Below are 14711 nucleotides of genomic sequence, written 5' to 3' on the forward strand. Positions count from 1 at the left end.
ACTTGAATAAGTGACTTAAATTGTGCACAGATGTCCAGGTGTGGCTTTAACATCCTTTTGTATTTCAGCAAAATAATTTATTTTAACATATTCATTACTTCTATTATCGTTCTGCAAATTATTCATGGTGGTGCTATTATGCTGGTTCACTGAATATTAAGTATGTGAGAACAAGTGATTTTATGCTTCAGAAGATTATTTATGGGAAAATACAATTTTTGAAGGATGATAAAATAGTAGAAAAGAAGATAATAATAGAGTGACATTCACAAACAAAATGAAGCAACAGTGGAAACAAGCATGTGGGGGAAATGTAGCTTTAAAGTAGAGAATGGGAAGAGAAGCAGGAGGCGTTACTAGTCAGGAACATTCAGATTCTAAACAGGCAATATGAAGTTTTAGGGCTACACCCCTGAGCTCCAATTTGATATGCTTATGGGGCCAGAAGAAGAATTTCAAGATTTGGTAACATGCACAAAAGAATTTCATAGACTATCTCTGATGGGACAGGAGATGATAAAAAAGTAGCTTCCATCAGTCTTGGGGAACATAGATTTTTAGTCCCCTGAATCTCCACTGAAATAGAATTACAGGGTTATGGAACTATATCCCTTGCCACCCAAGAATGTTCCTCGTGCTCAACAATGAACAAAGTGAACTGCTGAGACAATCCAATGATGGTATTCTATAGGAAGATGTATGATGGAATTGTCTTTACTGTTCCCATTTTTATGTGACACATACTTGAATAAGTGTACTTTAAGGATTCTACTGCTGGAATTATAGCCATCATTAGAAAAACTCCATTTAGAATGCTCAATTTTGGCCCTGTGGCCTGTACTATTAGAATTCTCTAAGTTTATAAACCAATGAATGGGAATAGGAGAAAGAATAGCAAGGTAAAACTATTTTAAGTTTTATTTCACTAGCCAACATGAAAACAGCAATAGTCAAACATCCAAGCTGCTTCAATTACCAGGAAATGTTAATAAAAATAGTAAAAATAAAAAAAGAAGAACAAAAATCCCATTAAGTTTTTAAATCCATGACCAACCAGGCAGAAAAAGCAAGCTATTTTTAGTAATTTTAGAAAAGTAATGCAAATATATAATAGAAAATCAAACTTACTTTAAATGAAAGCTTGAGCTGAATGTTATGTGAATATTCAGACAATAGAAACCTGTCTGAAATTTCTTTTGGACATAATTCCAAAATTTATGCATTTTATCTTCTCCTAGGCATAAAGCCAAAGGCTAAAAGAGCAGAACACAAAAAAGCTGAACCTGAATTATGTTCTAAACCCTGTTGAGTTTAATTTTACTTACAAAGCAGAATGTTGGTTTGCCACTTAAATTTGCCCCTCACAACCCTGTAAAAATACCTAGTTTCTTGTTATCAGCCTCCAAATTGTGTTATTCATTTGGAAAGCTCCAGTTTTAAGAGCATCATTCTAAATTACTAGGCAAGTGCTACCCAATAAATATACATAATCTAAAACAGACCACAGCAAGAGAAGAAAGTGATTTTCCATAAATTTGACCGCAGTATGGTGTTTGCAATTCCATGAGCCTTATAACTTCAAAATGCACAAAGGAAAAAACTTAGCTAAATGGAATATCATGAGAGGATGAGCACTTTAAAAGGTTGATGTTTTATAAAAGGGTAATACAGATACACATTTTTCAGATAAATTTGGAGAAAAGTTCAAATAGCCTTTTGAACAGAAACACACCGCAAAATGAACAAACTCACTCAGATACCCACTTATTTCAAAAACAACATTTTACTTGGACCAATGATGGATGCACTACCAAAAATCAATAAACCTGTAATAATTTATACAACTAAAATAAAGATATGTTGAAGCTTACTATATGCCTTATGTTTCCTATTCAAGATTTTTATAATATTAATGAATTCTTAAAAATTATGAATGGAAAACAGTCCAAGTGGATAAAAGGCAAGTTGATCTAAAATATGTTTTTGCTATGGATTGTGAATTTTTACTTTCAGAGATCATGCAAAGTGTCTTAGCATGCAATACTCTCATCACTCAAAATGTAATTGTTTAAGATCAAAAAAGGAGAGGTACTAGGTACGATTCTGGCAAAGTTCTATATCTTATCTTGAATTTAGTTTATGGTGAATTCACATTTTTTTATTGAGTTATACACCAGTACACAAATAATTTGTGGAATTTTCTGTAGGTATATTGTATTGCAAGCTAAAAGAAAAGAAAGAAAAAAAGAAGAGGAAGGAAGGAAGGGAAGGAGGCAGGGAGGGAAGAGAAAGAAGAAAGAAAGAAAGAAAGAAAGAAAGAAAGAAAGAAAGAAAGAAAGAAAGAAAGAAAGAAAGAAAGAAAGAAAGAAGAAAGAAAGAAAGAAAGAAAGAAAGAAAGAAAGAAAGAAAGAAAGAAAGAAAGAAAGAAAGAAAGAAGAAAAAAAGGGAATATGCATGCTAGGAGCTGTATTTCCCATACTGGAGAAAAATGTGCTAAAGGAAATTGGTGCTGTAGTCATTTATTTAATTCAATTCAAATAAGATGTAACTTTATAGGGCTGCAGAATTTGGTAACCTGGTTCATAGTGGAAACCACTTAACTGTCATTTCTGCACATTCTGTTTGACATTTTCAGACTTAAAAAACCCTGTCATTGAAAACTTACAAATGCCACCATATTAGGCATGCACTTTTCCTGTTTTTGGGAAGCAGAATTTAGAAGTTACTGGAGGAAAAAAAGTGCCTAGGGCTTCCACTAACTTTGCATTTGAAAACCACATCTATACACACACAAATTTTATCCCTGTAGTCCCAATATCTGTGGCTCAACTGTTTAAAATTTCTGTTTTACATTAAGTTTGTGACACACTAAGTGACCATTTATTACTAAAGGTGTTTTAGACCCTGAAGTTGAATCTACAGGTTTTGTCTGTTACTAAGAAGCAGTTTTCCATGTAATCTTTTCAAAGGCAAAAGGTTAAACAAAAATAACATATATTGTAAAATTGAAAGTAAAATGCACAGTACTGATGTGCTCAAAGTCCATGCATTTAAATTCCTTTGTATGATAATTTATGGTGATCATGTCTTCAGACTGCACTATTAGCATACTCACCCCTAACAAGAAGTTCTGCCTCATCTGACACACTGTCTGCTGTGGTCTGTACCCTGCAGCCATATCTCCCAGCATGCATCAGAAGGATGTTCCTGATCATTAAATCTGCAGAGGATGCTTGCTGAAAGAGGGATGAAGTGCCAGTTTAAAATGTTGCAAATCTGCCTAGTTCAAGGTGGTTTAAGGAGAACTTTGCACATTCAGTCAAAGGGCCCATTTTTGTCCTTACGATTTATATGACAACAATACAGAAACCAAACATACCCTATTTTAAGGAACACATGGAAGTTGTTTTCAACAATTTCTAATATAGAGTTTGAACACTTATATTGCATATAATGTTTTAGCAGCTACAATACTTAAGAAATATTTAAATATGCACAAACATTAATATATTTAAAAGGAGGGGAGCCTGAGTGGCTCAGTCGGTTAAGCGTCCGACTTCAGCTCAGGTCATGATCTTGCGGTCCGTGAGTTCAAGCCTCGCGTCGGGCTCTGTGCTGACAGCTCAGAGCCTGGAGCCTGTTTCACATTCTGTGTCTCCCTCTCTCTCTGACCCTCCCCCGTTCATGTTCTGTCTCTCTCTGTCTCAAAAATAAATACACGTTAAAAAAAATTAAAAAAAAATATATTTAAAAGGATAGGAAAAATAATCAGTGAGCCAAAATTATTGCTTTGATATTTAGAGACAGGTCTATATTGTGGCAAGACATTAGTTTTGAAAGGAATAGAAACTTGTGAAAATTAATTATGAGAAGATAGCAGTCAAAAGATTATGCTGTGTGGCTTTATTGAATGGCTGCTTTTGTGAGTACACTGTAGGCAACAGAAAGAGAGGGTTTAGGTTACAGATTGCTGATCCCAAAGCCATGCATCTTTACTTAAAAAAAGATTTATTCCTCCCATAACCACCACCATCAGGGAGTAGGGTCAGCCTGAATCTCTGTTAATCAACGTAGTTACAAAACACAAAGGATGTTCAAAACACTTGATTCTTGTTGGGAGCAAGATGATTAGAACATAGTTGAAGAATAACTGCAGTTAAGGAGATCAGTAAGTTCCAGGGAGAATATCTTTTAGATGTATCAGTTCATGGGAACTATGATGACCCTACACATTAGAACGACAGGTACAAACCTCTCATTACTTAATCTTGGCTTTCATTCACTCTATGAGGAAAGATAGATTTCTTTCTTGTGTGAACATGCAAAGGTATGGAATTCACAACTCATAAGTATTTTTTTTTGATAACAACATAGCAAAACTCCAATACCCTCTTCAGTTTTCATGTTGCAATAAAAAATAATTGACTGGAATGAGAGTAGAAGCACATAGCTTGAAATGACATTTTTTTAAAAAACTCAACACTTCTCTTCAATAGTAGTTGAGCATAGGAAAGAATGTTAAATGCAAGCCACAGAGAAGCACTTCAGATTAGAATTCTTTAATTTTTTGCTGGAATAGGCAAATTACCTGAAAAAAAAGATGCATTTGTCTTTAGAGGGGAGTAACCCATTGATTATTTGAGTTCATTTTAATTTTTAATCTTATTTTGTTATCTCATTTTATAAATTGGTCTGTATCTTCTTTTGATACAGACTAATGGGTTATATAAAAATCATAAAAGTGAGAAGAATTTCTAGAAATTCTTTGGATTCTTTTCATTATCCATAGCAATCATTGAAAGTGTGTGAAGTCATTGGAAGTTTTTACCTCTCAAATTATGTGTCTTTATTTAAATGAAATGCTTAACTGTATACTATGTTTTAAACCATTTCTTTCTGGTATTTCATTTCTGTTTTTTTTTTCTATTAGTCTTATTATAGGAACTTTTAAGGGTATTGAAAGTTTCTCTCATGAAATAAATGTTAAGACATAGTCGGTTTTAGTCATTAATAAAGGAAAGCTTCATGGTGAGAATGCATTAAAATATCATAATAATTATTTCAAGGAATGTGACATTTGTCCAGTGAATGTCCTACACTCCTAATTTTCTTAGGATAAATTGATACTCTTAAATTTCATTTTCTCATCTCTATTGGAATAAGCACTTACTCCTTTCAAATCTGAAAAGGAAATTTATACTTTAAATCTCTTTGGTTTAATATAGGTAAACAAAAGCAAATTGTAGACATTATAAGCCATAATTCAGCTTAAAATCAATATAATTTAATATTGTATAAATAAACTGATATTTTTATGACTTTATGTGGCATGGGTACATTTTAGGTGTGAAAATTTCTTTTTTCCCCTGGATTTTGAAGTTTTCTTTATAGGGTACTGAAATCAATCGGAAATCAATATGCACACTATAAATCCAGAATGAGCCCTATGTCTAATGGAAAAGCCAAGGAGAGGCCCTGAAAATCAGAGAGGACTTTATTATTTCCATAAATAATAGTTCTGAAAGACTGTGCTTGGTGTTTTTTGCTTTGTTGTTTTTTATTTGTTTGTTTATTTTTCAATATCACAAACTGATTGGTGGTAGTTTAATGGCAGAAAAAGTAATGATTTTACATCAGTTTTCAAACTCACATTATTGAAAAATTATTGTGTAAAATAACATTCTTGTGATTAAATAATTTATTGTCTTAATATCTGGAACTTAATCTTCTCAAATCACTGATTTCTTTTTGCCCTGGATGAAAGTCCCAAACCTTTGTCCTTTCTGTTGAATTATAGTAAAAGAAAAGCTTAATGGGATTAAGAAGAGTCTTCATTGAAAATCACATAAATGTCTAAGGAATTCAGGAGGATGAAGTATAGATTATCTTTGCTATGCTGTCTTTTACTTGATATCCACAATTAATAGTATGCAATGCTTTATTAACTGTCTGAGGCTCCATCACCATCTATCAGGAATAAAAAGTCTACACCCTATTGCATTTATGTCAATGTCAAGACTGAGGAGTTGAAATTGTCTCATTTTGGGCTCATCCCTTCTCTTTTGGATTATATCTGTGTTGTATTTTTACAATTATAAACAGGGAAGATTAAAAGTGAAATGAATGGATTGTGAACAGTAAACCTAAATTACCCTTTCAGTAGATTTACTGATCTTTCAAGAGAAGTAATGAGAAGAATTCATGTGGGAGCCCATTATACTCAATCTCAGCCCACAGTATGTAGTTCCTGAGAGAGAACCTCCACAATTTAGTGCACTTCTAATGAAATGGTTACTTACAGCAGATGCTTGCTTTCTTAAGCATAAACCTCATTTTCACTTTTTCTCTCTCAGGAGTTACTCTGTCTTCTCTTGTTTTCTTTGACACTTGCTTTATATCTTGTCTTTCATGCTTTTTTTTTTTTTTGGCTTTATGAAGAAATTGTGTTACATGTTACTTCAAATGAACTTCCCCACAACCTGTACATAGCACAAGCATTGTGCACCTAGCATAGTGATTGCCACATAGTGGGAGCTCAACAAGTATTTGCTGAATGTATGAATAAATGAAGCCTCTTTAAGAAAGAGGCTGGTACACTTATGGGTGAGCATAGCCTAATGCATAGACTTGTGGAATTACTATATTGTGCACATGAAAATAATGTAACATTTTGTGTCAACTATACTTTGATAAAAATGAATAAAGAGGTTGTATTTTCATTTTCTGTGAGGGCAGCAACATGGCTAATTCATTTACATTTCTTGTTCACAGAGTCTCACTAGAGCAGTTGCTAGATTATTATAATTTTTATTTATGACTTTGAAATAATATAGGAAATGTCATCCTTCCACTCAAGTCCAGATCTTTATTGGATTTCACTTTGACTAAATGTCCTGCTCATCCAACATAAGAATATTAGTTAAGACTTCTTAAAAATGGAAACTCATATAACTTTGCTGTTCAAAGTGTTGGCTGGCTCTTATTGCCTTGAAGATAAAGTCCAGTCTCCTCATTTGAACACAGAAGACTCTTCAAAACATGATGCCACCTCCTATGACAGCAACTTGCGCTTCTACAGCCTTACCTTCATATTTCCACATCCATGGGAATACTTCCCATAATTCTGCCTATTGTTCTGTTGCAGATGCTCTTTCTCCTTTCTTTGCCTGAGAAGATACGTCTGGTTATAGCTCAAATGCCTTCTTCTTGGTAAAGTCTTTCTGGACACTGTCTAGGCTTCCTTAATTCTTCTACTGTTTAGTTATGCTTCAATAGCATTTTACTCATGCTCCCAACATCTACTATGGGCAGTTCCAGAGCTGAGCTAGGTGCTGATGTAGCCAACAATCATTGGGTGAGCTAATGAATGCATGGACATTTTGCTTCCTTCCTTCTCTGTGCCTGACATACCTCCTCCATCCCCTTTTTTTACCTTTCAAAGAAATTAGTAAGATAAGTAAGAAAAGACTGGAGAAAGATATTAAGATAGTGGAAAAATATGTAAGGAGTAATATACAGATTTTGGAAAGACTGAGTTGTGTGAATCCCTGCTCTACCGTTTATTAAATTTTTAACTTGGGAAAACTACCCTGTCATGAAGAACTTCTCTCACAGCTGCAATATGATATCAGGGATAGCCCATAGCAATGTGTCTGGCACATAGTAAGTGTTTGATAAATGTTATCTGTTTTAACAGGGCACTGTAATTGCATTCTTAGCCAAGACGAATCTTTCTTTAATTGGTATTCACTCCTTCAACAAATGTCTATCAAAGTTTTGCATAGCTGTAGTAAGGTTTCTGATAAGTACTTAGCTTTATTATATATATATATATATATATATATATATATATATATATATATATATATCCCTCTTTCTCTCTTATAAGGAAACTGCTGCACTCAGAATAAGAAGACCTGAATTCTTGCCTTAGTTTAGCAACTTCCTTAGCCCTGCAACTCTGGAAAAGTCACTTTATTGGGATAATAACAACTGCACTGTCTCTCTCATGAGGGAAATCAAGTGAAACAAAGTACACACATGAACTATTGGGAAATGCTTCAAAAGCGTAAAATACTTTTAAAACATTTTTTTCCCAGCAGTATTTAGCAGAATGCTGTGTACATAGTAAGCATTCTGAGAATGTTTAGGGAATGAATCATCTAAACAACAAGTAACTTGAATTGAGTGTTTTTGTAAATAGTGGACTCAGAAACCTGCTGGAGATGGCAGTCTGTGCCGTTATTCAGGGTTCATTCAACTTTTCCCAAGGGGCTCAAATAGGGTATTTCCAGCTTCTGCAGCCCTTGCCAGACACACAAACCATTCCCCTCTCCAAAGCAAAAGTAACATAGCATATAAATTCTGTGAGATGCAATAAAAAATCTTTTCTAACTGAAAAAAACTGGGTATCAGTTATGAGACATGGATTATTAGATATAATTGATGTTATTGACATAAAATCTTGAATACTGGAAAGATTTTCCTTGTTCAGTATTTCTTTTTTTCAGAGGATGATTTAAAATATCCTACCATGAAAAGGAAATTATATATATATATATATATATATATATATATATATATACACACACATTAGTTTTCTTTTTATAACTATTTTTTCTTAAACCTTTATATAATAGGTTTTATATTCATGATGGCGTAGGTTTTAATATATTTTTTAAAAAGATGACATTAACGTGCATGCCTAAATAATTGGCATATTATCTGAAATAGAAAAATTAATTGTTGCCAGTGAAATAATACTGGCCAAAAAACTACTTGACAAAAACATTTATGGCTATAATGGTGAAATACTAAATGGATCCGACTATGCATTGAAAACTAAAAATAGGTAAAAATGGCTTTTACATCCCATTACTAGGACTTTGGTATCCAATTTGCAACACATATACTAATAATGTATTTTTAAGTAAGAAGAAAAATGCAGAAACAGTTTTACTTAGTGACATAGGTTAAGAGGAAGGAGTTGATAACTCTGATGAACTCAGAATACCCAGATATCCAAGCTGGATTATTTAGTATTATAAGCACAAAGTCAGGAATTCATGGGAACAGTCCACTGTCTTGGTTAAAATGAAGATTAGACATTATTAAGCAGCTCAGAGCAAGAATATGCAAGACAAGTTACAATTAAATTTTAGTGTAATAAATTTAAAAATAAAAATGTTAAATCATACTCATTTCCTAGATGACAAACTTGAATATATGAAGAATACTGAATGAATGACAAAATGCCATGTGTGGCACATTAATGTTCCTTCTTTCCCAGGTAGACCTATAGGACTAGGGAATGTGACATTTAACATGTCAGTGGATGCCAGATGTTTGTTCCCAAATGTCTCTTATCTGAAAGTATGTGCATTGACTCTCTGTTTTCTAGTGGCAAGGTAAATGGGCATTCCTTTATTTAAGATTAACATAAATGACCAAGGCAAAACGGGTCTGCTATAGACTGTGTGTGTAACCCCCCTCCCTCATATATTGAAATCTAAACCCTAATGTGATGGTATTTGGAGGTGAAGTGTTTGGGAGGTAGAGTACAAATTGGAGTAGTGCCTTTACAAAAGAGACCCCAGAGAGTTCTCTTACCCCTTCTAATATGTGAAGATACAGTGAGAAGATGGCCATCTGTCACTAGACACTGAATCTGCCAGGGCCTTGATCTGGGACTTCCCATACTCCAGAACTGTGAAAAATAAATTTCTGTTGTGTATAAGCCACACACACTAGGATATTCTGTTATAGCAGCCTTGATGGACTGAGACACGCTCTAAGTGCTTACAGTGTCTTTTCTATACTATTCCAGTGTCTCTAAGTTAAAGGAGACATGAAATAGATGAGGTCACACAAATTATCAGCATATTCATTCTTGAAGTTACTCTTAGCTCCTTTCTAACTGTTGCTAAAGTTTCTTTTACATACCTGCTAATAATATCTGATGTATTCACCTTTTATTATTAATGAAATGATCGCTAATTAATTCAATACTTATTTCTATGGGCTATAAGAAGTTTTGGGTATACATATATAGACTCTGCACGTGATTGTCTAGTTTAATGCCGCTTTGATGGAAAAAAAAACATGAGAGGAGTGTGTGGAGTAGCTTTTCTCTTTCTGTGTGCTTCATATAGTTTTAACAATCATTCCATGAGCATTGACTTCTAAATTTAGGTTTTAAATAGTAGCTTTCAAACCAGCTCTTTATATCCTCCATGCTATCCCCTATCTCTCTCTCACCCTTACCCATCTGACATGCCATTGCTAGATTTGTCTTTCCCCAAAACTGATTTTATTTACAATCGCAAAATCTTCACTGGATATCTTTACTTATGGCCTACAAGGTGGTCCAACTTCTTAATCAGTATTTAAGGCTGGACTCAGCCTACTTTGTCTCTCACCATAACAGAAAATGTACTCTCTGCACCTTCCCTCAAGTGGTTCCTCAGTGACCCGCCAAAATCTCCAAATGCTGTCTCACATATTAAGGACTTTTTCTTATTTAAAAAAAACAAAACAAAACAAAACTTAACTGACTACTAGGACTATAATTTGTGGGTCACAGTGTAAAATGAAAATACAGATCCCCTTGTCCAAAAATTATTAAGAATTTCAAAATGATGACAGCGGAGCACTACACCAAGCACAAGGCCTTTCTCAGTGTGCCTAACCCTCCAAGCCACACTGATATTGTCTGTGATCTACTGGAACACATATGAACATTATAGGCAATGGTGCTCTTTGGAATAAATACCACAGGAGTTGGCATCTTTTCGTAAACTGTATAATGCCTATCTTTCTCTGCCTTAATGTCTGTATCTTTTCTTAAAAGCCCCACTGTGGGGCTTAAACTCATGACCCTGAGAACAAGAGTCACATGCCCTACCCACTGAGCCAGCCAGGCACCCTTTTATCTTCTTTTATATTCTTGATTTGTACTTTTACTCAGTGTAGAAAATAGAAATAGAATAGATTGCATCTTCTTACATTTGTGTTAAAAATACAGTGATCTAGAAAGATGTTACTAATCAAGACAGAGAAAATGTTTTCCTTTAGAGTGAATTATACCATTGTCTAGTAATGGAATAATCTTACTATCTTTTACCAAGCTTATGCTTCTTAAATTACTTCTCACTGGTGTTACATACAGAACTATGTATCCTGAACTAGCCAGGAAAAATTTTGTTCATCCACGCATTAACATGGCTTTGATTACAGCTAGTAATGGCATGAACACTAGGAAAGCTCCAGAATAATAAAACTTTACAGTAAATACATATTTTATTTTATGAGAACTCATGGCACATGCACAGTTATAAAATTATTCATTCATTCACTTATCAATCATTTGTTAGAGTAACTATTTTGTCTAAGCAGGAAATTGCAAATACTTGGCACCTTTGAAGTTATGCCCTTTTCCTTTACTCATAGAAAATATACCTGAGATTTGACCCAACCTATGCATTCTGCTCAACACAGCTTCAGTTGACTGGAATTCGTACAAGATACAAAATCTGTCATGTCTGAGCGGCACATGCTACAAGATAAGAGAAAAAGTATGCCTTGGAGAAATGCACAATGCAATGTGTGAGGTAGACAAATAGCTATAATACAATGTTATATGTTAAAGAATTTAGTAGTATAAAAAATCATTGTATAAAATACCTATTTTAGTGTGAGAAGATAATTACCAAATCGTCTTGTTTAACTAGTTCCTATAGCAGTCGAGAAAATTGAGGATTAAGAGGTGTAGGTGGCTTATTCAAGGGCAAGTTAAGTGTGGAGATAGAAGATCCTTGGGTACTAGAATCTCAGTCAAGAGATCTTTCCATTCTACTATTCTGTGTATGAAACCAATCCTTATTATTCTGTTTAAAACTGTAGGTAATTTGATTCACTAGTACTAATTAAAACAAAATTTGGCAAATGTATAAAAATAAAATGGTTTCATTGTGTAGTTACAACCATGAAATTAGAAATTGCTTTTATTAGAAATTACTTTTCTAAATAAGCCACAGAATTATTCTGACAGCTTATGCTTTTCATCAACCATATCTAGACATGAAATGCTACATCTCGCTTTAAAATGCTAGAATCACCTTTTTTTATTTTTTATTTTTTATTTTTTTAAATTTATTTTTGACAGAGGGAGAGAGAGAGAGCGAGCATGATTGGGGGTGGGGCAAAGAGAGGGAGACACAGAATTTGAAACAGGCTCCAGGCTCTGAGTTGTCAACACAGAGCCCGATGCAGGGCTCGAACTCACGGAACACGAGATCATGACCTGAGCCAAAGTCAGACGCTCAACCGACCCAGCCACCCAGGTGCCCCTAGAATCACCTTTCTGATAATACACATGACCCCTCACCCTCATTTGTTCATGGTATTATCCACCTTTTCTGACTGTTAATTCAGCATCAAGAGAATCTTATATATATGGCCCTCAGCTAACTTTTTTTAAATGAAGACATTGGCAGTTTGTAATAGCATATCTTTAGTTGAAGGAGAACTGGCCAAACTTGACTTCTTACCTAAGCATGTAATCTAGATGGATCAACATTTTACTGATACATCAACATTTCTGTTCTCTTTTTCTTAGTCTTGGAATATTTTCAATTTATCTTTTAAGGTTAACAATATTCTGTTATACCATAATATACAGGTTTCCAGAATAAGTTGCATTTTATTCTGCTACTGATTTACACTGCAGCAAAGTCAATATCTATATGCAAGTCTGGCTATGGGAAGAGTGATCAGGCAGTTATCTGTGGAATTTCTATTTCTTCCCTGAAATCATCAAAGGCCAGGAATCCAGAATATAATAGCTCTCATCTCACTCATTAGTTAGGACCAGTGTTGATCTGGTATTATTATAAGGTCCTAAAATGTTGGGAATAAGTAAGCCACTCTGTGTTTCATTGATTTTCACACAGAACTTTAGGAATGATTCTGGAATTAGGCCACTTCTTTGCATGTCTTTGTTTTACTTGGGTCACTTAGAGTTAAGCAATTTACCACTGTTATTCTCTGGCATGATGGGGGAGGACAGGGAGGCTAATGCTGAGTCTAGAAGACTAAATAAGAAGAGATCTACCTGCTATAATCTACTGCTTCTGTTTGCCTCCTTTCGGTGTCATTGGTTAATGACCCATTTGTTTATGATCATAACTATTACTCCTTCTGGGGGACTGATTCTTCCCCTGCTTTTTAATCCCCAACCTCTCCTTACAGTACAATATCTGCCAATAATTGGAATGAAGCATTAACGTTCCATATGAATTAAATTTAATATGTTGAGATTCTCTTCACTTCTACCTTAGTTATCCCTTCTCTCTTTCAGCAAGACATTGCACTATGAGGTATTTAAAATTTATTCCAAGAGCCAATGGTGAAACATACTCTATTTTATTATGGCTAACCATAACACTATACTGTAGCAAGTCTCTCATAATCTTTTTTATACTACATTTGTTTCTATGCTTTATGATAACACTGCTTGCATATAATGCTGCTCAAAGAACTTATTAGGTCTAGGACTTTGCCTCTTGTTTACTGTGGTAGATTAAAGATGCTCACAAAGACTTTTCTACTTGTTCTCTTGAGAATCAATGTCTAATTTCCTACTCCCTGAATCTAGACTTACGTCAATGACTTTTTGATTAGCAGAATATTGCAGAAATTATGTCTTGGAAATTCTGTGGCTATATCATAAGACTTTCAGCTTCTTCCTAGGCCCCCTGGAACATTTTTTTCTGGGAGAAGCCAGCTGTTTAAAAAGTCAGACTCTCCTGATGCTGTCATTCTATAAAAAGGCCAAGCATTTATGTGGAGAGACTTCATGGAGATACAGAAGTCCAGATATTCTAAGTTTTAACCATTCTAGCCCAACCACCAGACTTGCAAGCAAAGAAACTATCTTGGGCATTCTAACCCTGGAAGAAATACAACAAAGAACTTGCAGTCCTTCTAACATCCAGATTGGAGACTTATGGCACATAGTAACTACTAAGCCACACAGGCTATCTTCAGCCACTTGGCTACCCCAGCTGAAGGCTCAACTATTGTGGAACAGATTCAAGCCATCCTTGGGTTTCAGGCCACCCATCCTTTCTGTTCGTTGTCTGATATCCTGACACACAAAACTGTGAGCAGTGAAAAAGCAGTTTTCATTTTATAACACTAAGCTTAGGTGTGCCTTGTCGTACAGCAGTGAATAACCATAAAATAATTTGGTACCTGGAGGTGGGTGCTACTGTAACCCAAGCTTAAACATGTGGCATTGGCTTTGGGGTTGTTATACAGAAGCTGAAAAGGCAATGAAGACAGTATAAACGAAAGCTGGAAGGATCACAAGGAGACTATTGATAAAGGCTTTAAAGGGTTGAGAAACAGTGAGGAAATATTTATTGCATACGAAGAAAAGATGATCCTTCATATGCAGTGTTGGAAAGTTTGGTAGCACTGTCACCTGAGATATTGTGAACAGCACATTATTCACAGTGAACAAACTGAATTTGCTTAAGATTTTTTTAGGAAGAAAATTAAAAGTACCAACAGGCTTCTTTTAGCTGTGTATAATAAAGTGTGAATACAGAAAAACGAGCTGAAAAGAGAGAAGCACTCATTTCTGTAGCAGCATACACAGAAAATCTGAAGGAGCCAGGACTATAGATTCAAAAACAAAACTACTTCTC

The 14711-nt window shown here is 34.6% G+C and overlaps 1 protein-coding gene across 2 annotated transcripts in view; it reads right to left on the reverse strand.

The window, feature by feature from the left end:
- CNTN5 (contactin 5) overlaps positions 1-14711 on the reverse strand; it is a 1399046-nt gene that overhangs the window by 127036 nt on the left and 1257299 nt on the right. For both annotated transcript variants that reach the window (XM_045038579.1, XM_023239314.2), the window contains one exon: positions 3116-3236. In XM_045038579.1, the coding sequence (XP_044894514.1) occupies positions 3116-3236 (121 nt within the window). The remainder of the gene's footprint in view (positions 1-3115; positions 3237-14711) is intronic.

Source organism: Felis catus, chromosome D1 (genome assembly GCF_018350175.1).
Source record: "Felis catus isolate Fca126 chromosome D1, F.catus_Fca126_mat1.0, whole genome shotgun sequence".
In the NCBI taxonomy this organism is placed as follows: Eukaryota; Metazoa; Chordata; class Mammalia; order Carnivora; family Felidae; genus Felis; species Felis catus.